At 46.3% G+C, this 23,469-nt stretch overlaps 1 protein-coding gene across 1 annotated transcript in view; it reads left to right on the top strand.

Moving 5' to 3' along the window:
• LINC02901 (long intergenic non-protein coding RNA 2901) overlaps nt 1-23,469 on the top strand; it is a 40,605-nt gene that overhangs the window by 9,078 nt on the left and 8,058 nt on the right. Inside the window, exon 2 of the mRNA XM_003950944.5 lies at nt 16,348-16,493. Coding sequence (XP_003950993.3) covers nt 16,363-16,493 — 131 coding nt within the window. The 5' untranslated portion in view covers nt 16,348-16,362. The remainder of the gene's footprint in view (nt 1-16,347; nt 16,494-23,469) is intronic.

Raw genomic sequence — 23,469 nt, forward strand, 5'->3', positions numbered from 1 at the left:
TGGTTAATTGCCATTCCTCCAAATGAGATAAGACTCAGGTAAAATAGTTTCCCTTAGAAGGCAGGCCTTTGTTATAGAGAACTGAGTGTTTTTCAACATGTTTACTTTCCCCCTGGATGTATTTTTAAATGGTTACTTTTCCTTTTCCCCTGCCTGAAACCCTGGTGAGGCTTCTGGAAATAAAGCCCATGAAAGTGTGGGGCCCCTCTAAGACTAGGCCCTCAGGGCAGCTTAACCAGAAGTTCTGTTGTTTACGTTTAAATATTAGCTAGTTATCTTTCTCTTATGATTTTGATTTTGTAACCGCCCAAGGGGTTCACATTGCCTGCTGCCTAGACAGAGCCGATTGATCAAGACAGGGGAATTGCAATAGAGAATGAGTAATTCATGCAGAGCCGACTGTGCAGGAGACCAGAGTTTTATTGTTACTCCAATCAGTCTCCCCCAGCATTCTGGGAGCAGAGTTTCTAAGGACAGCTTGGTGGATGGGGGAAGCCAGTGAGCCGGGGGTGCTGATTGGTCAGGGATAAAATCACAGGGAGTCAAAGCTGTCTTCTTGCTCTGAGTCAGTTCCTTGGTGGGAACCACAAGATCAGATGAGCCAGTTAATCCATCTGGGTGGTGTCAGCTGATCCATCAAGTGCAGGGTCTGCAAATATCTCAAGCACTGATCTTAGGAGCAGTTTAGGGAGGGTCAGAATCTTGTAGCCTCCAGCCACATGACTCCTAAACCATAATTTCTAATCTTGTGGCTAATGTTAGTCCTACAAAGGCAGTCTAGTCCCCAGGCAAGAAGGAGGTCTGCTTTGGGAAAGGGCTGTTATAGTCTTTGTTTTAAACTATAAACTAAACTTCTCCAAAAGTTGGTTTGGCTTATGCCCAGGAATGAACAAGGACAACTTGGAGGTTAGAAGCAAGATGGAGTCGGTTAAATTAGATCTCTTTCACTGTCTCGGTCATAATTTTGCAAAGGTGGTTTCAATCTCCACTGTGATTGTAGAACTTTTTTTTTTTTTTTTTTTTTTGAGATGGAGTCTCGCTCTGTCACCCAGGCTGGAGTGCAGTGGCGCAATCTCGGCTCACTGCAAGCTCTGCCTCCCAGGTTCATGCCATTCTTCTGCCTCAGCCTCCCGAGTAGCTGGGACTACAGGCACCTGCCACCACGCCCGGCTAATTTTTTGTATTTTTAGTAGAGACGGGGTTTCACCATGTTAGCCTGGATGGTCTCGATCTCCTGACCTTGTGATCTGCCCGCCTCAGCCTCCCAAAGTGCTGGGATTACAGGCGTGAGCCACCGCGCCCAGCCAGAACATATTTTGTATGATTTCAGTTCATATTCTCTATGACTTCAATTCAGTATTTTGTGTGATTTCAGTTCAGTCATACAAACATATTTTGTATGATTTCGGTTTGTATTTTCAAAATACAAAATCATATTTTGTTTAATTTCAATGCATCTTTTCAATGTATCAAGGGAGGATCGCGTCTCACACGTCTGTGTGCGTGTGAAGAGACCACCAAACAGGCTTTGTGTGAGCAACAAGGCTGTTTATTTCACCTGGGTGCAGGTGGGCTGAGTCCGAAAAGAGAGTTAGCAAAGGGTGGTGGGATTATCATTGGTTCTTACAGGTTTTGGGATAGGCGGTGGAGTTAGGAGCAATGTTTTGCGGGCAGGGGTGGATTTCACAAAGTACATTCTCAAGGGTGGGGAGAATTACAAAGAACCTTCTTAAGGGTGGGGGAGATTACAAAGTACATTGATCAGTTAGGGTGGGGCAGAAACAAATCACAATGGTGGAATGTCATCAGTTAAGGCTATTTTCACTTCTTTTGTGGATCTTCAGTTGCTTCAGGCCATCTGGATGTATATATGCAGGTCACAAGGGATATGATGGCTTAGGTTGGGCTCAGGGGCCTGACATTCCTGTCTTCTTTTATTAATAAGAAAAGCAAAACAAAATAGTGAAGTGTTGAGGCGGTGAAAATTTTTGGGGGTGGTATGGAGAGATAATGGGCGATGTTTCTCAGGGCTGCTTCGAGTGGGATTAGGGGTGGCGTGGGAAGCTACTATGGGAGAGATTCAACTGAAGAAAGATTTTGGGATAAGGGGTGATATTGTGGGGTTGTTAAAAGGAGCATTTGTCATATAGAATTGTTGGTGATGGCCTGGATGCGGTTTTGTATGAAATGAGAAGCTAAACGAAAGACACAAGGTCCAAATAAGAGAAGGAGAAAAACAGGTATTAAAGGACTAAGAATTGGGAGTACCCAGGACATCCAATTACAGAGTGTCCAAGAGGGTTCAGTGTAATTATTTGCTTGGTTGGCGAGTTTTTGGGCTGTATCCTTGAGTTTTTTTTTATGTTGTCATATACCAGGCCAGACTGATTTAGGTAAAAACAACACTCTTCATTTAAAAATATACAGAGTCCTCCTTTTTCAGCAGTGAGTAAATAGAAGCCTTGGAGGTTCTGAGGACAACTGCAGCTAAAGAGCCAACCTGTGCTTGGAGAACAGATGAAGTTTGTGATATATCTGTAATGCTAGCAGAGAAGTCATTAGAGAGGCTGTGGAATGTTGTGGCAGTGGTTGAGATGCCTGCTATTCCAGTTCCAAGTGCAATAGTGGAGGCAGAAAGTCCTAGACCCACAAGCAAAGGGATTAGTGGGATGACTCTTTCTTGTCGTGTTGATGTCATGAGGGGGGACAGGCAGTAGTTTGTTCCCATCTGCAAACTGAATTTTGGGGGTAAGGAAGACTAGAGTGCATGTGCCTGTCCAGTTGGGAGGTAGGCACATGTAGGTGGAAGAGCCACATAAAAAGAAGAGACCTTGTGTCAGGCAGAACTGGAAATGTAAAGTGAAAAGGTGAGAGGGTGTACTGAAAGAGGAATCCTGCACCCCAAATCCTAGAGATCCAACAAGGGCAGCCACCGTTAGAGGTTGTAATGGGGATTGATGGTGCGACTGCGTAAAGGGAGGGGTTCGGTTTTCATGGTGTATGAGAAAGCGCATAGTGTCTACAAGTAACCTTTCACTGCTATTCATGGGGCTGGGTATAAGCAAGCAAGAGGAGGGGCTAGGAAGAGATTCAGACGAACAGGGGGAGGGTAGCCCAGGATGGAGTGAGATGCAGGATATGTGTCTTCCTAAACAATAGTGACTGCCAATGTTTTTTAGTTTGTCAGTAATGGGCTTATCAGTAATGTGAAGTTGGAATGCTCCCATCTGTTTGGTTATGTGTGTGGCTGGGTTCTGGAGATAAAGAGTAAAGGAACATTTGGACAGAAGAAGGTTGCCTAAAGGGATTCCAGCAGGCTGTTGTCGGGAGAAGCATAAAGGAGTGGCAACAGGGATGGTTGTTTGTGTGGTCAGGGCTCCAAATATGGGGTGGGGGTGGAATTGACATGAGGAGAAAGGTGCCGTAAGTAGATGCGGAGAAGTGTGGCAGCTTGTTGGTGTGAAATGTCTGGGGAGTTCTCACCAAATCTGTCTAGAAAGTAAAGAATTTCCTCAGGCAGGTATAGATGAGGGCTATTAAAGGAGGTTCTGAGGTGCAGGGAGACGGGACAGGTAGCCAAGTTGGCCTGTAGAGCGGGGATGGCTGTGTAAAAGTAGGAAGAGGCCGGGCGCGGTAGCTCACGCCTGGAATCCCAGCACTTTGGGAGGCTGAGGCGGGCGGATCACGAGGTCAGGAGATCGAGACCATCCTGGCTAACACGGTGAAACCCCGTCTCTACTAAAAATACAAAAAATTGGCCGGGCATGGTAGCAGGCACCTGTAGTCCCAGCTACTTGGGAGGCTGAGGCAGGAGAATGGCATGAACCCGGGAGGCGGAGCTTGCAGGGAGCCAAGATTGCTGCCACTGCACTCCAGCCTGGGTGACAGAGCGAGACTCTGCTTCAAAAAAAAAAAAAAAAAAAAAAAAGCAGGAAGAAAGGGAAACGCATAGCCCACGATTCTTTGCTAGAGGAGTATTGAAGGCAGTGAGGAGAGAGTGGGTGAGTTTGATAGTGTGCTGGAGATGCTGGAGGTAACTAGGGAGGGCTAGAGAGTGGCATAAGAATGGGAATGAGAATAAGAGGGAGTATAAAAGCAAAGAATAGAACTTCATCAGGGTGGAAGTATTGGAGTGTGCCCTGCCACCAAAGATCATCTACCTGCTCCAAGAGGGAGTCAAGAGTGGTGGTTTGGGGATAGCACCAGGAGATAACAGCTGTGATGGCTTGGAGAAACAGTGTAAACTGGCAGTGTAAACAAGAGCAGGTCATTTATGAGTAGTTGAGAATACAGTAGGGATGACAAGTTTTTGGGGCACAGTCCAAATAGTGGGGGTGACTGCACAAAGCCCTATTGCAAAGAGTAGGGTAAGGATGGATAGGCCTAATAGAATGAAGGGATGTATTAGGCTCATAAGGGTTATTATTGTTCTTCAGAAATGTGAGTGAGTTTAAGGGAAGTAGGGGAGAGTACTTGTGACTTCCAGGAGGAAGAGGATATATCAGGCTGTCTGGCTGACAGACACAGCTTTATTCTGGAATGGTGAACCCAATGGGGAGGGTCCTGCAGGCGGATGGTGGTTGGGGTACTATAGATGACTAAGTAGGGTCCAGTCCATCGAGGTTGTAGAGTTTGAGGGGTCAGATTCTTAACAAGAACTGATCATCCAGCTAGGGTGTCTTCATATGGCTGGGAATCTGGAGTAGGCAAGAGAAGATTAGCAGCCTGGTGAGTTTCCTGTCTAGCCTGCTGGAGGACTGGAAGATAGTCACCTAGAGGGCTGGTGTCTGGGACGAGGTTGGGGCTGAGTAAGAAAGTGCGTCCATATAAAAGTTCAAATGGACTGTACCCTGTAGCATCTTGAGAACAGGCTCTAATTCTGAGAAGGGCAAGAGATAAAAGTACTGTCCAGTCCTTTTTAAGTTGGAGGCTAAGCTTAGTGAGGCATGTCTTTAAAAGACCATTAGTCTGTTCTACCTTTCCTGAAGATTGGGGATGGTAAGGGGTATGAAGGTTCCACTGAATACCAAGAGCCTGAGAAACTGCTTGGGTGATTTGACTAATAAAGGCTGGTCCGTTATCGGACTGTATAGAGGTGGGAAGGCCAAACCGAGGAATTATGTCTGACAAAAGGGAAGAAATGACCGCTGTGGCCTTCTCAGATCCTGTGGGAAAGGCCTCTACCCATCCAGTGAAAGTGTCTACCCAGACTAAGAGGTATTTTAGTTTCCTGACTTGGGGCATGTGAGTAAAGTCAATTTGCCAGTCCTGGGCAGGGCAAATCCTCGAGCTTGACGTGTAGGGAAGGGAGGGGTCTGAACAACCCCTGAGGGGTAGTTGAGTAGCAGATGGAACACTGAGAAGTGATTTCCTTGAGGATAGATTTCCACGATGGAAAGGAAATGAGAGGTTCTAAGAGGCAGGCTAGTGGCTTGTAACCTACATGGAAGAGGTTATGAAATGACGACAGAATAGAATGGGCCTGTGAGGCTGGAAGGAGATATTTTTCTTGGTCGAAGAACCATTCGCCTTGTGTGGGAAGAGATTGATAGGTGGAAACTTCAGTAGGAGAGTAAATAGGAGTGACCAATGAGAAGGAGAAAAACTGGCCATGAGGGACAGAAATTGGAATGCTAGCTGCTTCTTTAGCTGCCTTATCAGCATAAGTATTGCCCTGAGCAATGGGATCTGATGCCTTTTGATGGTCCTTGCAGTGTATGACTCCAGTTTCCTTTGGAAGTAAAGCGGCCTTGAGAAGAGTTTTTATTAAAGAGGCATTAATGATGGAGGACCCTTGCATAGTAAAGAAACCTCTTTCAGCCCATATAACAGCATGGTGGTGCAGGATATGGAAGGCATATTTAGAGTCAGTATAAATATTGTCACGTAATTCCTTTGCAAGAGTGAGGGCTCAAGTTAAGGCAATGAGTTCGGCTTGCTGAGAGATAGTGGAGGGGCAGAGCGGTAGCCTCAATGATAGATGTGGAAGATACTATAGCATAGCCTGCCTTTGCTGGTGAGTGGCAATTAGGCCTGGTGGAACTGCCATTAATAAACCAAATGTGATCAGGGTGAGGAACAGGAAAGAAGGAAATATGGGGAAATGGGGTGAATGTCAGGTGGATCAGAGAGATATAGTCATGGGGGTCAGGTGTGGTATCAAGAATAACATGGGAGGCCGGATTGAAGTCTGGGCTAGGAGCAATGGTAACTGTGGGAGACTCAACAAAGAGTGAGTACAGCTGAAGGAGCCAGGGAGCAGAAAGTATACGTGTCAGGTGTAAAGAAGAAAATAGATTTTGGAAGTTATGAGAACTGTAGAGAGTGAGTTGAGCATAGTTTGTGATTTTGAGGGCCTCTAAAAGTATTAGGGTGGTGGCGGCCGCTGCACGGACACATGATGGCCAGCCTAAAACAATAAGATCAAGTTGTTTGGACAAAAAGGCTACAGGGTGGGTCCCGGCTCTTGTGTAAGAATTCTGGCCACACAGCCCTGTACTTTGGCTGTGTGTAATGAAAGGGTTGGGATGAGTTAGGGAGAGCTAGTGCGGGAGCAGCTTTTAGGGCTCTTTTTTAAGGAATGGAAAGGGGAGTGGGGAAAGGATTTAGGATTTATGGGGTCAGCCAGGTTTATCTAGAACAGAAGGGGTTGTGGAGGGAGGTACTGAGGATAGGAGAGTATATGGGTTTGGCACCATGGGATGGATAGGCAAGACAATTTCATTGATAAGGCGCAGATCCTGAACTAACCTGTAAGACTTGTCTGGTTTTTGAACAGGTAAAATGGGAGAATTGTAAAGAGAGCTTATAGGTTGTAGAAGCCCATGCTGTAGCAGGCGAGTGATAACAGGTTTAATCCCCTTAAAGCCTGCTGTGGGATGGGATACTGGCATTGAGTGGGGTAAGGGTGATTAGGTTTTAATGGGATAGTAATGGGCGTGTGATCAGTTGCCAGGGAGGGAGTGGAGGTATCCCATACTTGTGAGTTAAGGTTGGGGGATACGAGAGGAAGACATGAAGGAGGCTTTGGGTTGGGAAGAAGGGTGGCAATGAGATATGGCTGTAGTCCAGGAATAATCAGGGAAGCAGATAATTTGGTTAAAATGTCTTGGCCTAATAAGGGAACTGGGCAGGTGGGGATAACTGAAAAAAGAGTGCATAAAAGAATGTTGTCCAAGTTGGCACCAGAGTGGGGGAATTTTAAGAGGTTTTGAAGCTTCGCCGTCAATACCCACAACAGTTATGGGGGCAAGGGAAACAGGCCCTTGAAAAGAAGATAATGTGGAGTGGGTAGCCCCCATATTGATTAAACAGGGGACGGACGTACTCTCTTCTGTAAGTGTTACCCGAGGCTTGGCGTCTGGGATGGTCCAGGGGGCTTCCGAGGCGATTGGGCAGCGTCAGTCTTCAGCTGCTAAGCCGAGGAGATCTGGGAAGGAGTCGGCCAAGGAACACTGGGTTTGGGCTCCAGGGGCTTTAGGAGTGGCAGTGGTGTGAGTCGGACAGTCCGACCTCCAGTGGGGGCCCGCACAGACAGGGCATGGCTTAGGAGGAATCCCAGGCTGTGGGCATTCTGAGGCCCAGTGGCCAGGCTTTTGGCATTTGAAGCAAGGTCCACGAGGATGTTTTGAAGAACCCCTGGGAGCTGTGGCTTGGATGTTCTGAAGTTCTTGTATGCTGGAGACGTGGTTGTGGGTTGTCTTACAGAGGGGGCAAGTAGCTGTAACTCAGAAATATGTTGCTGTCTGGCTATCTCCTCTCTATTATTGTGCACCTTGAAGGTGAGGTTGATTAATTCCTGTTGTGGGATTTGAGGGCCGGGTTCCAATTTTTGAAGCTTTTTTCTCATGTCAGGAGCTGACTGGGTGATAAAATACATATTAAGAATAAGGCAGCCTTCTGGCCCCTCTGGGTCTAGGGCGGTAAAGCGTCTAAGGGTTGCTGCTAAGCAGGCCGTGAACTGGGTTGGGTTTTTGTCTTTACCTCGGGTAGTTTCTTTAAGTTTGTCATAATTAACAGCTTTGTAAGCTGCCTTTTTAAGCCCTTCAACTAGGCAGGAAACCATGTAATCTTGCCTAGCTGTACCTGGGGAATCTGCCTGATAGTTCCACTGGGGATCCTCTCGGGGAACTGCTCTGATGCCTTCCTGGAGGTCTGGCTCATGAAGCCAGCGGTTATCAGCATGAGACTGGGCTAGAGAAAAACTTTCCCGTTCATCTGGGGAGGGGTAGAAATTAGGATGACACTTAAGTCACTCCAGGTTAACTTGTAGGACAGAGTTAGATATCAGAATTCCTGTGTATATTTAGTGGGGTCTGATGAGAAAGAGCCTAAATGCTGGCTGATTTGGGAAAGGTCTGATAGAGAAAAAGGCATATGTACCCTGACTATGCCTTAAGCTCCAGCCACGTCTCTAAGAGGAAATTGTTGGGCAGGTAGGGGAGAGCTGGTCACAGAACGAAACTGTAAACTAGACCGGGTGTGGGGAGGGGAGGTAATAGAAGGGTTATAGGGTGGGGGAGCAGAGGCTGAAGAAGAGTTGGAGCCTGATTCAGCCTGGCGGGGAGCGACCTGAGGAGGAGCAGTCTGGGGAGGAGGTGAGAGGTCAGATGGCTCAGTAGAAAAGAAAGATTCACAAGACTCAGTGATGCTTGGGGTTGAGACTTAAGGGATAGGCGGGAGGGAAAGAAGGAGGATTTGGGACGAGTCGCACTGGAAACAGACACTAGAGAGGGAATGAAGTGTGAGAAATGCCTGGATGTAAGGCACCTCAGATCATTTGCCCATTTTTCGACAAAAATTAGGTCTCGGATGGAGAAATCAAAAGTGCCATTTTCTGGCCATTTAGAACCATTATCGAGTTTGTATTGGGGCCAAGCGGTATTGCAGAAGAAAATAGGACGCTTAGATTTTAGGTCAGGTGAGAGTTGAAGAGGTTTTAAGTTCTTGAAAACATAGGCTAAGGGAGAAGAAGGAGGAATGGAGGGTGGAAGGTTGCCCATAGTGAAGGAGGCAAGTTTAAAGAGAAGTATAGAGGCCGGGCGCGGTGGCTCACACCTGTAATCCCAGCACTTTGGGAGGCTGAGGCGGGCGGATCCTGAGGTCAGGAGATTGAGACCATCCTGGCTAACACAGTGAAACCCCGTCTCTACTAAAAATACAAAATAAAAATTAGTCAGGCATGGTGGCGGGCGCCTGTAGTCCCAGCTACTCGGGAGGCTGAGGCAGGAGAATGGCGTGAACCCGGGAGGCGGAGCTTGCAGTGAGCTGAGATGGAGCCACTGCACTCCAGCCTGGGCCACAGAGTGAGACTGCGTCTCAAAAAAAAAAGAGAGAAGGGTGGGAAGGGTAGAGACACGGAGAAGCGGGGTGGGGAGCAGCCCTGGGCTGCAATGTGGGTGAGCAGCCAAAGCAGGCATCCCTTCAGTTGACTTGCCACCAAGGGAATGTGGGTGAATGACCAAGGCAGGCATCCCTGCGGTGATCAGACACCAGTGGAATGTGGGTGAATAATCAGGCAGGCGTCCCCACAATGATTAAACACCAAGGGAAGGCTGTCTTCCCGAGTCTGTGACTGGCACCAGAGTTTTCGGTCCACCGATAAAATGTGTCTCCTTTGTCTCTACTAGAGGAGAAAAAGAACTGGAATTGGAAGGACAGGGGGATTGAAGGGTAGTGAGAGAGGCTGGAGAAGAGAGTGAAAAGACCGCTTACCCAATTTGAAATTGGTGAGATGTTCCTTGGGCTGGTTGGTCTGAGGACCTGAGGTCATAGGTGGATCTCTTCACGGAGTGAAGGTGAGGACAAGGGACTGGTCTCCTGAAGGAGTCCCTCTGACCCAGGTCTTTGGCACCAAATGTCTCACGCATTCGTGTGAAGAGACCACCAAACAGGCTTTGTGTGAGCAACAAGGCTGTTTATTTCACCTGGGTGCAGGCGGGCTGAATCTGAAAAGAGAGTCTGCAAAGGGTGGGGGGATTATCATTAGTTCTTATAGGTTTTGGGAGTTAGGAGCAATGTTTTGCGGGCAGGGGGTGGATCTCACAAAGAACATTCTCAAGGGTGGGGAGAATTACAAAGAACCTTCTTAAGGGTCGGGAAGATTATAAAGAACCTTCTTAAGGGTGGAGGAGATTACAAAGTACGTTGATCAGTTAGGGTGGGGCAGAAACAAATCACAATTTTGGAATGTCATCAGTTAAGGCTATTTTCACCTCTTTTGTGGATCTTCAGTTGCTTCAGGCCATCTGGATGTATATGTGCAGGTGGCAGGGGATATGATGGCTTAGCTTGGGCTCAGAGGCCTGACAGGTGGGTGCAGTGGCTCATGCCTATAATCCCAGCAGTTTGGGAGGCCGAGGCGGTCAGATCACCTGAGGTCTGGAGTTCGAGACCAGCCTGGTCAACGTGGCAAAACCCTGTCTCTACTAAAAATGCAAAAAATAGCTGGGTGTAGTGGCACGCACCTGTAGTCCCAGCCAGTAAGGAGGCTGAGGCAGGAGAATTGCTTGAACCTGGGAGGCGGAGGTTGTAGTGAGCTGAGATCGTGCCACTGCACACCAGACTGGGTGACAGAGTGAAACTCCGTCTCAAAAAAGAAAAAAAAAAAAAAAAAATTGGCCGGGCGCAGTGACTCACAACTGTAATCCTAGCACTTTGGGAGGCCGAGGCGAGTGGATCACAAGGTCAGAAGATCGAGACCATCCTGGCCAACATGGTGAAATTCCATCTCTACTAAAAATACAAAAATTAGCTGGGCATGGTGGCTATGGTCTCTTTTGGTAAATACCAAATTTAGGAAGCATGTATTAGGTGAAATATTCTACAAATATCAATAGATTAATTGGTTATGATATTTTTAGTTCTGTATCTTTGCTGATTTTCTGTTCTATTGATTATTGAGAGGAGTGTTAAGCTCTCCACTTATAATTGTGGATTTATCCATTTCTCATTTCAGTTTTATCAGTTTGTCTTCAGATTTTTTATTTTTATTTTTATTTAAGTTTTTGCTGTGTCACTCAGGCTGGAGTGCAGTGGTGTGATCACGACTCACTGTAGCCCTGACCTCTGGGGCTCAAGCCATCCTCTTACCTCAGCTTCCTGAGTAGCTGGGACCACAGGTGTGTGCCACCATGCCTGGCTAATTTTTTTTATTATTTGTAGAGACAGAGTCTCACTATGCTGCCCAGGTTGGTCTCGAACTCCTAGGCTCAAGCAATCCTCCTGCCTTGGCCTCCTAAATTGCTGGATTACAGTTGTGAGCCACTGTCCCCGGCCTTCTTCAGATGTTTTGAAGCTCTGTTAAGTGCACACACATTTAGGATGGCTTTGTCATCTCGGTGACCCTTTTATCATTTGCATGAACAGTGAAGGGTGTGGCATTTTACCCTGCTTGTAAGCTAATAAGTCAGTCTGCCAGTTTCATAGATGCTAACAAAAGACATAGATTGCGGGAACAATGACACAGGACCTTATCACCTACAAGAGCAGTGGCCATGGTAGTCACATCTGCATCAGCTCCTTGAGCTTCATTTTCAAAAGGATGATGTGAAAGGGACCAGATGGCACCTGCACATGTCAGAGGTTGCACTGTGGGACCGTGGGAGAGGATCTGTGAGGTTAGGAATCCACATCTTTAAGAATGGGAGATGGGCCGGGCGCAGTGGCTCACGCCTGTAATCCCAGCACTTTGGGAGTCCAAGGTGGGTGGATTACGAGGTCAGGAGTTCAAGATCATCCTGGCCAACAGGGTGAAACCCCGTCTCTACTAAAAAATACAAAAAATTAGCCAGGTGTGGTGGCGCATGCCTGTAGTCCTAGCTACTCAGGAGGCTGAGGCAGGAGAATCGTTTGAACCTGGGAGGCGGAGGTTGCAGTGACCCGAGATCATGCCACTACTGTACTCCAGCCTAGTGACAGAGCAAGACCCCGTCTCAAAAAAAAAAGGGAGCTGAGCCTTCCTGATTTTTGCCCCAAAGGGAGAAGTTGTCTTTATTATGCTGGATGGAAAACAAACCTGCCCTTTGCTCCAGAGAGAGGCCTATTTCTATTTCCAGTGCTGTTGACTATATAGATATCCTTGAAAAGATACTCTAGATCCAAGGCAGTCATTGCCTCTGCTCATAAAACATTTAGAAATGTGAGAACTTTTGGAGAATATCTTTCAACAATAACATCTCTCTTTATCACTGGTCATTTCTTTTGCTCTGAAGTCTCCTTTGTCTGATATTAACATAGCTACTCCACTTTCTCTTGGTTAGTGTTTGTATGACATGTCTGTTTCCATCCTATTTTATTTATTTATTTATTTATTTATTTATTTATTTATTTATTTATTTATTTTGAGACGGAGTCTCGCTCTGTCGCCAAGGCTGGAGTGCAGTGGCGCGGTCTCAGCTCACTGCAACCTCCGCCTCCCAGGTTCATGCCATTCTCCTGCCTCAGCCTCCCGAGTAGCTGGGACTACAGGTGCCCGCCGCCACATCCGGCTAATTTTGTTTTTGTATTTTTAGTAGAGACGGGGTTTCACCGTGTTAGCCAGGATGGTCTGGATCTCCTGACCTCGTGATATGCCCGCCTCGGCCTTCCAAAGTGCTGGGATACCAGGCGTGAGCCACCGCGCCCAGCCTCCATCCTTTTATTTTTAAACTCCCTGTATAATTATATTTAAGGTGGATTGTGTGTGTATTGTTTGGTTTTGTAGACAGCATATAGTTCGGTACTTTTTTTTTTAATTCACTCTGAAAATCTCTTTCACTTGGTATGTTTAGATCAGGGTCAGCAAACTATGTGGGTCGAATCTGGCCAGCTGCCTGTCTTGTAAATAAAGTTTTATTAAAACATAGCCATGCTCATTTATCTATTTTCTTTTTTGAGACGGAGTCTCACTTTGTTGCCCAGGCTGGAGTGCAGTGGCTCGATCTCGGCTCACTACACCCTCCGCCTCCTGGATTCAGGTGATTCTCCTGCCTCAGCCTCCTAAGTAGCTGGAATTACAGGTGCCCACCACCATGCCTGGCTAATTTTTGTATTTTTAGTAGAGATGGGGTTTGACCATGTTGGCCAGGCTGGTCTTGGACTACTGACCTCAAGTGATCGGCCTGCCTCGGCCTCCCAAAGTGTTGGGATTACAGACACCATGCCCGGCTCATTTATGTATTTTCTGTGGCTACTTTTCTGCTCCAAAAGCAGAGTTGTGTGGTTGCAACAGAGACCATATGGCTGACAAGTTCAAAAATATTTACTACCTGGACTTTTACTGACCCCTGGTTTATATCATTTACGTTGAATGTAGTTATTGATAGGTTTGGATTCAGATTTTTATTTCCTTTTCAGATTTTTATTTTATTTCTTTTCTGTTTATTTCCTCTAGTCTTTATTTCTTTATTATCCCTTTCCTGCCGTGGTTTAGATTATTTGAACATTTTTAGTTTTCCATCGGAATTGAACTCTAGAGTTTTTAGTTATATCTCTTTGTATGTGTGTTTTAGTGGTTGCTCTAGAGATTACAATGTACATACTTAACATTTCCCAGTCTAATTAGAATTAGTATTTTGTCATGTCAAGTGGAATGTAGAAACCTTATCACCACGTAGATCTTTTTTATTCTTCCTCCTTTGTGTTTGAATATCTCTATTCATTTAGGGCTTTCATTTCTCTCAGAAATGTTTTGCAATGTTTAGCATAGGGATTGGGCACATTTTTTTCTTAGGTTTTTTTTTTTTTAGGTATTATATTTTGTTCCTAGATATTTATATGTTTGATATTATACATGGTATTAAAATTTTTTTCATTTAAAAAATTTTTTGAGGCCAGGCATTATGGATCATGCCTGTAATCCCAGCACTTTGGGAGGCCGAGGCAGGTGGATCATCTGAAGTCAGGAGTTCGAGACTAGCCTGGCCAACATGGTGAAACCCCTTCTCTACTGAAAATACAAAAATTAGCCGGGCGTGGTGGTGGGCACCTGTAATCCCAGCTACTTGGGAGGCTGAGGCAGGAGAATCGCTTGAACTCGGGAGGCGGAGGTTGCAGTGAGCTAAGATCGTGCCATTGCACTCTAGCCTGGATGACAAGAGCAAAACTATGTCTCAAAAAAAATTTTTTTTGTTGATATATGGTAATATTATTGATGTTTGTATACTGACCTTGTAGCCTATGACTTTGCTGAATATATTTATTAATTCTAATTGTGGTTTATTTTATATTTTCTAAGTTTGTAGTCATGTTATTTACAAATAAATATACTTCTTCCTGTCCAATCTTTAGACCTTTCTTTTGTACAGGAGGAAAAATTGCTTCCTTCTTCATTTCTAGGTTCTGTGGCTGGTCTAAGAATTAATTATTATTATTATTTTTTGAGATGGAGTCTCGCTCTGTCCCCCAGGCTGGAGTGTAGTGGCAGCAATCTCGGCTCACTGCAAGCTCCGCCTCCTGGGTTCACGCCATTCTCCTTCCTCAGCCTCCCGAATAGCTGGGACTACAGGCGCCTGCCACCATGCCCGGCTAATTTTTTTTTTTGTATTTTTAGTAGAGACAGGGTTTCACCATGTTGGCCAGGATGGTCTCGATCTCCTGACCTCGTGATCTGCCTGCCTCGGCCTCCCAAAGTGCTGGGATTACAGGTGTGAGCCACCGTGCCCGGCCTCCTGTTTTTTGTTTGTTTGTTTGTTTGTTTTTGAGATGGAGTTTCACTCTCGTTGCCCAGGCTGGAGTGCAATGGCGCTATCCCAGCTCACCGCAACCTCCACCTCCCAGGTTCAAGCGATTCTCCTGCCTCAGCCTCCCCACTAGCTGGGATTACAGGCATGCGCCACCATGCCCGGCTAATTTGGTATTTTTAGTAGAGACGAGGTTTCTCCATGTTGGTCAGGCTGGCCTCAAACTCCCAACCTCAGGTGATCCGCCTGCCTCGGCTTCCCAAAGTGCTGGGATTACAGGTATGAGCCACTGTGCCCTGCAATTTTTTTTTTTTTCTTAATGGATAAGAGGTTTTTTTTCTCCTATTAACATCAGTGTAATTCCTGTGTGTGTGTGTGAGAGAGAGAGAGAGAGAGAGAAAGGGAGAGAGAGTGCCAAGGTCTTGCTCTGTCACCCAGGATGGAGTGCAGTGGCACGATCTCAGCTCACTGCAACCTCTGCCTCCTGGGCTCAAGTGATCCTCCCAACTCAGCCGCCTGTGTAGCTGGGACTACAGGCATATGCCTAATTAATTTTTATATTTTTAGTAGAGACAAGGTTTTGCCATATTGTCCAGGCTGGTCTCGAACTCCTAGGCTCAAGTAATCTGCCCACCTCGGCCTCCCAAGGTGCTGGGATTACAGGCATGAGCCACCACACCCAGCCTGGTTCCTCCCCTTTTAAACCATATAAAGTAACTTCTGGGTGTTGCCATGGCATTTGTAAACTGTCATGATGCCAGTGAGAGTGTCTTTTAGCATGCTAGTGCATTATAATTAATGTATAACAAGCACTGAGAGCAACTAGAGGTTTTGCAGTTTCTTTACGGCATCCTCAGAAAACAAGTCCTGCTGACCTCATACCTTAGGAATGCCGTCTCTGCATTTCCAAAGGCATCAGTGTAGTCTTTTGTAGGCTGCAGTCTTTTGTAGGCAAGGGATAGGCAGATGCTCCTAAACTATAAATGCCTGTGTGCGTATTAAAAACAGATACTTCTTTGGTGAGACTACTGAAAAAACAGTGCTCTTTGATCTGGACTGTTGTAGACCTTCTCTTACCTAATACACTCCACCTGGGGAGATACATTCCTTCATCTGTTTTTTGTTAAAGGCTTTTAATAACTTTTAGTAAAACTACCCAATATATGCATGGAAGAAACCTGCAATTTCACCCCTAAATACATAAAAATAAAATTTTTAAAAAAGTTATTGAGGCCAGGTGTGGTAGCTCATGCCTGTAATTGTAGCACTTTGGGAGGCCAAGACAGGAGAATTGCTTGAGCCCAGGAGCTTGAGAGCAGCTTGGGCAACATGATGAGACCCCCGTCTCTACAAAAAAAAAAATAATAATAATAATTAGCCAGGCATGGTGGCACGTGTCTGTGGTCCTAGCTACTCAGGAGGCTAAGGTGGGAGGATCACTTGAGCCCAGGAGGTCAAGGCTGCAGTGAGCTGTGATCATGTCACTGCATTCCAGCTTGAGTGAAAGAGCAAGACCCCCATCTCAAAAACAAAACAAAAAACTTTTGGTAATGAACTATAAACGACCCTAATAGGAAAAACACATTAAGTCATTACCAGCTTGTAACACCATTCTGTGACTTCATTGACACGTTATTGTGTATTTGTCACTTAGCTTTCTAATGACCCTGCACAATTTTGTTGGCAGAACAGGTGGAGAGGTATGAAGAACGAGGAACACTGCCCGGGGAGTTCCTTCCTCTGCAAAATAAGGGAGTGTGTACTGAATGACCGTTTCCAGCTCCAACATCCAGGATTTCAGCACTACCTGCAGAGTAGTGGGAGGAGAGATAGGTAAGAAGTTAAAAAGAGACCTGATGGAATATGTGGCATCCTGGTACTGCTGGGGTCCAACCCCACACCTCATGCTCATGAGAGGGAGACAAGCTTCTTGGAGCTCCTCCTCTAGTCTACAGGGCTCTCCTCACAGGGCCTGGAAGTTCTGCCCCAGCCCTGTGGGGATTTCCTAGAGTCATCTGCCTCTCTTTAAAGCCTTGGCAGAGGGAGCCGGTGTGGGGAACAGGTGGTAACATAGATGGCAATGCTTGTCAGAACATATTCGAGCCCTCTTCCACGCTCTGCAGCCCTTGGGCCTAGGGCTAGCATTATTCTCCCCTTTTATAGCCATCTGTTGATTTCACCTTGTCTCGCACTAAGCAATGGGCTTCTTGTGGGCAGGTGCTCTCTCTCACCCATCTTATTTCTCTCTGGCTCTTTCACGGGGCCTGCTGCATGGTAAGCGCTCAGTGTTCAGTGAGTGAATGGACAGGAGGGGGCAGGGAAGTGAATCAAATCTCCTCAGGTTGAGACATCAGCACCATCTGTGATCCTTTCCTCATTTGGACCTTCACAAGCAATTAGGCTCTAAAATCCAGTGAGTTTTTTTTTTTTTTTCTTTTTGACGGAGTCTTGCTGTTGCCCAGGTTAGAGTACAGTGGCGTGATCCCAGCTCACTGCAACTTCCACCTCCAAAGGTCAAGTGATTCTCCTGCCTCAGCCTCCCGAGGAGCTGTGATTACAGGCGCCCACCACCATGCCTGGCTCCTTTTTGTAGTTTTAGTAGAGATGGGGTTTCGTCATGTTGCCCAGGATGGTCTCGATCTCCTGACCTCAGGTGATCTGCCTGCCTCAGCCTCCCAAAGTGCTGGGATTACAGGCGTGAGCCACTGCGCCCGGTCCTAAAATCTGGTGATTTTTATTTCCCTGTGTCTGTTTCTATGGCTGCCTCCCTAAGTTCTTTCTCTGTTGGGTAGTGGGCTTTGGCCTAGCTTTCTCATCACCGCCACACCCTTCCTTACCCATCCTGTACAGACAGATAGATTTTTCTAATGTACATTTTCAGCATATCTCTGGGCTGCTCAGACCATTTCCTCAACTCGACATCTAAATTAATCAGCTCACTCTTCCATGTCTTAGCATCCTATCCGTCCTTCTAATAAATACATCCTGAGCTTCTGGGGAGGAGGTGTCATCTCAGATTCTCTGCCCAAGCCAGATGGTTTCAACATAGTCCTGCCTCTGAGCCCTTATGCAAGCCATCTCCCTGCCTGTCCCAACTACTTGCTTCTGTCCAGAGCTTGGTAAGCCCACTTCTCCCAGAGAAGCCTCCTGGGGTCATCCCAGGCCACTTCGAATTTTCTCTTTGGTAGCACTTGGTCACAGCAACCTTGGGCACCAAGCTGAGTATAGAATGGAGTCCAGTCAATGTTGATATGGTTTTTAAATGGTGGCGACAGTCATGTGCCATCTGAAGCAGGAATAGGGAAAGAGAAGCAGTGACTAGCCTATACAAATTAGCCAGGCGTGGTGGCAGGCGCCTGTAATCCCAGCTACTCAGGAGGCTGAGGCAGGAGAATTGCTTGAACCTGGGAGGTGGCGGGTTGCAGTGAGGCGAGATTGAGCCACTGCACTCCAGCCTGGGTGACACAGCAAGACTCCATCTCAGAAAAAAAAACCACTCTGGGAGGCCAAGGCAGGTGGATCACGAGGTCAGGAGTTCAAGACCAACCTGGCCAACATGGTGAAACCCCATCGCTACTAAAAATACAAAAATTAGCCGGGCGCAGTGGCGGGCGCCTGTAATCCCAGCTACTCGGGAAGCTGAGGCAGAGAATTGCATGAACCCGGGAGGCGGAGGCCGCAATGAGCTGAGATCACGTCACTGCCCTGTAGCCTAGGCAGCAGAGCCAGACTCCGACTGAAAAAAAAAAAGAGTCTACAGAGCCTTTCTTGGAAACTATTGTGGAAAGAGAGGAGCAGCATGAAACGCCGAGGCCCTGACAGCCTGATGTCCCGCTCCCTCCTTCACAGCTCTGTGCCCAGGGCCTGCCTGATGTGCAGTGCTGCAGAGAATCCAGCACACTCTGCTCATGTATGTGCCCGGGCATGTTTTCGTTCTTGGCTACCTCTTTAGTCATTTGTTATGTGTTATGAAGAAATAAACTCCCAGCAAAATAATGTCTTTTGCACAGTCTTAAAGTGATCCGTTACCTAAGATCATCATAGATGACTGTGAATTGGGTTGACCTGAAATCACCTAAGACCAGGGCAGGTTGACCAAAGACGAAGATGGAACATGGTATGTTGGGAACTGTTGAGTACTGTGCCCTTCTTACTAGGGCATGGAGTTTAAGTACTGTGAAACTCAAAACATTTTATTTTTCTTATTGCAAAAGTAATACAGAATTGTTCCAAAGCATTTAGAAAATACAGACAAGCAAAAATAAAAACCTGCCATAATTCCACCATATTCTAGAGTATATCTTTTATTCTTATTTATTTATTTATTTATTTGAGACGGAGTTTCATTTTTGTCACCCAGGCTGGAGTGCAATGGCATGATCTCGGCTCACTGCAACCTCCACCTCCTGGGCTCAAGCGATTCTCCTGCCTCAGCCTCCCGAGTAGCTGGGATTACAGGCACCTGCCACCATGCCCGGCTAATTTTTTGTATTTTTTTTAAGTAGAGATGGGGGTTTCGCCATGTTGGCCAGGCTGGTCTCCAACTCCTGACCTCAGGTAATCCAACCGCCTCAAAAAAAAAAAAAAATTCAGTGTTATTATTGATAAGTAGGGATTTACTCCTACCATTTTGTTATTTGTTTTCTGGTTGTTTTGCCATCTTCTCTTCCTTCTTTCCTTCCTGTCTTTCTTTTAGTGCAGGTGATTTTCTCTGGTGATGTGCTTCATTTTTTTGCTTTTTACTTTTTGTATATCCATTGTATGTTTTTTGATTTGAAGTTACCATGAGGCTTGCAAATACTATCTTATAACCCATTATTTTAAACTGATGACAACACTTACTGCATAAACAAACATGCAAATAAATACTAATATAAACTCTACAGTTTAGGCTGGGCACGGTGGCTCACGCCTGTAATCCCAGCACTTTGGGAGGCTGAGGTGGGTGCATCACGAGGTCAGGAGTTCAAGACCATCCTGGCCAACATGGTGAAACTTCGTCTCTACTAAAAATACAAAAATTAGCCAGGTGTGGTGGCATGTGCCTGTAATCCCAGCTACTCAGGAGGCTGAGGCTGGAGAATCGCTTGAACCTGGGAGGTGGAGGTTGCAGTGAGCCGAGATCATGCCACTGCATTCCAGCCTGGGTGACAGAGCGAGACTCCATCTCAAAAAAAAAAAAGAAAAACTCTACAGTTTAACTTCATCCCCCTGCTTTTTTTTTTTTTTTTTTTTGAGACAGAGTCTTGCACTGTTGCCCAGGCTGGTGTGCGGTGCTGCGATCTTGGCTTGCTGCAACTTCTGCCTTCTGGGTTCAAATGATTCTCCTGCCTCAGCCTCCTGAGTAACTAGGATTACAGGTGCCCGCCACCATACCTGGCTACTTTTTGTATTTTTAGTAGAGATGCGGTTTCACCATGTTGTCCAGGCTGGTCTCGAACTCCTGACCTTGAGATCTGCCTGCCTCGGCCTCCCAAAGTGCTGGGATTACAGGCGTGAGCCCCCATGCCTGGCCATCCCCCTGCTTTTTAACTTTTTGTTATTTTCCTTTCTGGCTTATTGTACTGTCTATGCCTTGAAAAGTTGTAGTTATTTTTGATTGGTTCATCATTTAGTCTTTCTACTTAAGATGAGTAGTTTATGCATCACAATTGCAGCGTTATATTATTCTGTGTTTTTCTATGTGCCTACCATTCCCAGTGAGTTTTGTACCTTCAGATGATTCCTTTTGCTCATTAATGTCTTTTTTGATTGAAGAAATCCCTTTAGCATTTGTTACAGGACAAGTATGGTGTTGATGTAATCCCTCAGCTTTTGTTTGTCTGTGAATGTCTTTACTTCTCCTTCATGCTCGAAGGATATTTTCACTGGATATACTATTATAAAATTTTTTCCTGGCCAGGTGTGGCGGCTCACGCCTGTAATCCCAGCACTTTGGGAGGCGGAGGCGGGCAGATCACGAGGTCAGGAGATCGAGACCATCCTGGCTAACATGGCGAAACCCCGTCTCTACTAAAAAAAATACAAAAAAAAATTAGCCGGGCGTGGTGGCGGGTGTCTGTAGTCCCAGCTACTCGGGAGGCTGAGGCAGGAGAATGGTGTGAACCTGGGAGGCGGAGCTGGCAGTGAGCCGAGATCGCACCACTGCACTCCAGCCTGGGCAACACAGTGAGACTCCATCTCAAAAAAAAAAAAATTTTTTTTCCTTTAGCACTTTAAATATGTCATGCCATTCTCCCCTGACCTGTAATGTTTCCACTGAAAAGTCTGCTGCCAGACTGGAGCTCCACTGTATGTTACTGTTTTTTTTTGTAGTTGTTGTTTGTTTTTCTTGCTTCTTTTAGGATCCTTTCTTTATCCTTGATCTTTGGGAGTTAGATTATTAAATACCTTGAAGTAGTTTTCTTTTGGTTAAATCTGCTTGGTGTTGTGTAACCTTCTTGTATTTGAATGTTCTTTCTGTAGGTTTGGGAAGTTCTCTGATACTATCCCTTTGAATAAACATTCTACCACTGGCTCTTCCTCTACCTCCTCTTCAAGGCCTATAACAGATTTGCCCTTTTGAGGCTATTTTCTAGATCTGGTAGGCATGCCTCATTGTTTTTATTCTTTTTTTTTTTTTTTGAGACGGAGTCTCACTCTGTCACCCAGGCTGGAGTGCAGTGGCACGATCTCAGCTCACTGCAACCTCCGCCTCCCAGGTTCAAGCGATCCCCCTGCCTCAGCCTCCGGAGTAGCTGGAACTACAGGCATGTGCCACCATGCCCCCGGCTAATTTTTGTATTTTTAGTAGAGATGGAGTTTCACCATGTTGGCCAGGCTAGTCTCAAACTCTTGACCTCATGATCCGCCCACCTCGGCCTCCCAAAGTGCTGGGATTACAGGCATGAGCCACTGCACCTGGCCTTTTATTCTGTTTTCTTTTGTCTCTGTGTTATCTGACTGTGTATTTTCAGATAGCCTGTCTTCAAGCTCACTAATTCTTCTGCTTGATTAATTCTGCTATTAAGAGACGGACGCATTCTTCAGCATGTCAATTGCATTTTTCAACTCTAGAATTTCTCGATTCTTTTAAATTATTTCATTCTCTTTGTTAAATTTATCTGATAGAGTTCTGAATTCCTTCTCTGTGTTATTTTGAATTTCTTTGTTTCCTCAAAACAGCTATTTTGAATTCTGTCTTTAAGGTCATATTTCTCTGTTTATTCAGGATTGGTCCCTGCTGACTTACATAGTTCATGTGGGGAGGTTGTGTTTTCCTGGATGGTGCAGATGCTTGCAGATGTTCGTTGGTGTCTGCATTGGAGAATTAGGTATTTATTGTAGTCTTCACAATCTGGGCTTGTTTGTGCCCATCCTCCTTGGGAAGGCTTCCCAGTTATTTGAAGGGACTTAGGCCCCAAGCCCAATAATGTAGTTGTTTTTGCAGACTCAGAAAGATCCCGCCTTGGTGGTCCTGGATAAAATCCAGAAAAATTCTCTGGATTACCAGGCAGAGACTCTTCTTCTTTTCCCTTATTTTTTGCCAAACACATGGGTTTCTCACTCTGTGATGAGCCACTTGGAATTGGGAGTGTGGTGATGCAAGCACCCCCGTGGCCATCACCACTGGGACTGCACTGGGTCAGACCTGAAGTCAGCACAGCACCGGGCCTTCCCAAGACCCTTCCCTTCAGGGCAGTGAGTTCCCCCAGGCCCTGGGCATGTCCAGAGATGCTGTCTGGGAGCCAGGGATAGCAATAAAAAACCTTAGCAATTTACCTGATGTTCTAGTCTACTGTGGCTAAGCTGGCACTCAAACCACAATACAAAGTCCTTCTCACGTTTCCCTGCCCTTTCCACAGGGAGAGGAGCCTCTCCATGTGGCCACCACCACCACTGGTCCACAGTGGGTTCTGCCAGGCAACCGCTGATGTTCACCTAAAGCCCAAGGACTCATCTGTCAGCTTGTGGTGAATGTTACCAGGCCTGGGACTCACCCTTCAGGGCAGTGGGTACCCCTCTGGCCCAGGGCAGGTCCAGAAATGTCCAAGCGCCTAGGCTTGGACTTAGAGACTCCAGGAGCCTGCTTGTTGCTCTACCCCACTGTGGCCTAGGTGGTACCTAGGAGCACAGAGCACTTCAGCCCACGGTGGTGGAGCCTGCCAAGAAACTCAGGTTCCAGCCGTTGGGATGGGCAGTTCCCCCCTGGCTAGGGCTGGTGCAAATGCTCCCTCCATGCACAGGCACTGGCTGAGTCCAGCGCAGCTTTATTCTCTTCTGTGACATGGCAGCACTGAGTTCAGTGTGAAGTCCCCTAGTTGCTGTGCTCTCCCTTCCCCAAAGTGCACAGATCATCTCTCTGTTCCATATGGCTGCTGCCGGGGGTGGGAGAGGGGTGGCGTCAGTGATTCAAGACTGTCTCTCTGAGCCTCTTCAATGGCCCTTTTAGCGATATGAAGTTAAAACCAGGTACTGTGATCGCTTACCTGACTTTTGGTTCTTGTGACGGTGCTTTTTTGCAAGCAGACAGTTGTTAAAATTTGATGTTCCAGCAAGGGGCATGAATTATGCTCTACCTTCTCTACTATAGATTTTTTAAAGTCTGCATAATTTTGCATTTTATGCATGTGCCATACTGTATTTGACCAACCTTCAGCTGTTCAATGTGAGGAGCTATGGTTTGAATGTTTGTGTCCCTCCAAAGTTGATACACTAAAAGCTAATACCCAATGGGATAGTTTTAAGAGGTGGGGCTTTTGGGGAAGTGATTAAGTCATGAGTGCTCTGCTCTCATGAGTGGGATTAGTGCCCTTATAAAAGAGGTTCA

The sequence above is a fragment of the Pan troglodytes genome, chromosome 5 (genome assembly GCF_028858775.2).
Source record: "Pan troglodytes isolate AG18354 chromosome 5, NHGRI_mPanTro3-v2.0_pri, whole genome shotgun sequence".
In the NCBI taxonomy this organism is placed as follows: Eukaryota; Metazoa; Chordata; class Mammalia; order Primates; family Hominidae; genus Pan; species Pan troglodytes.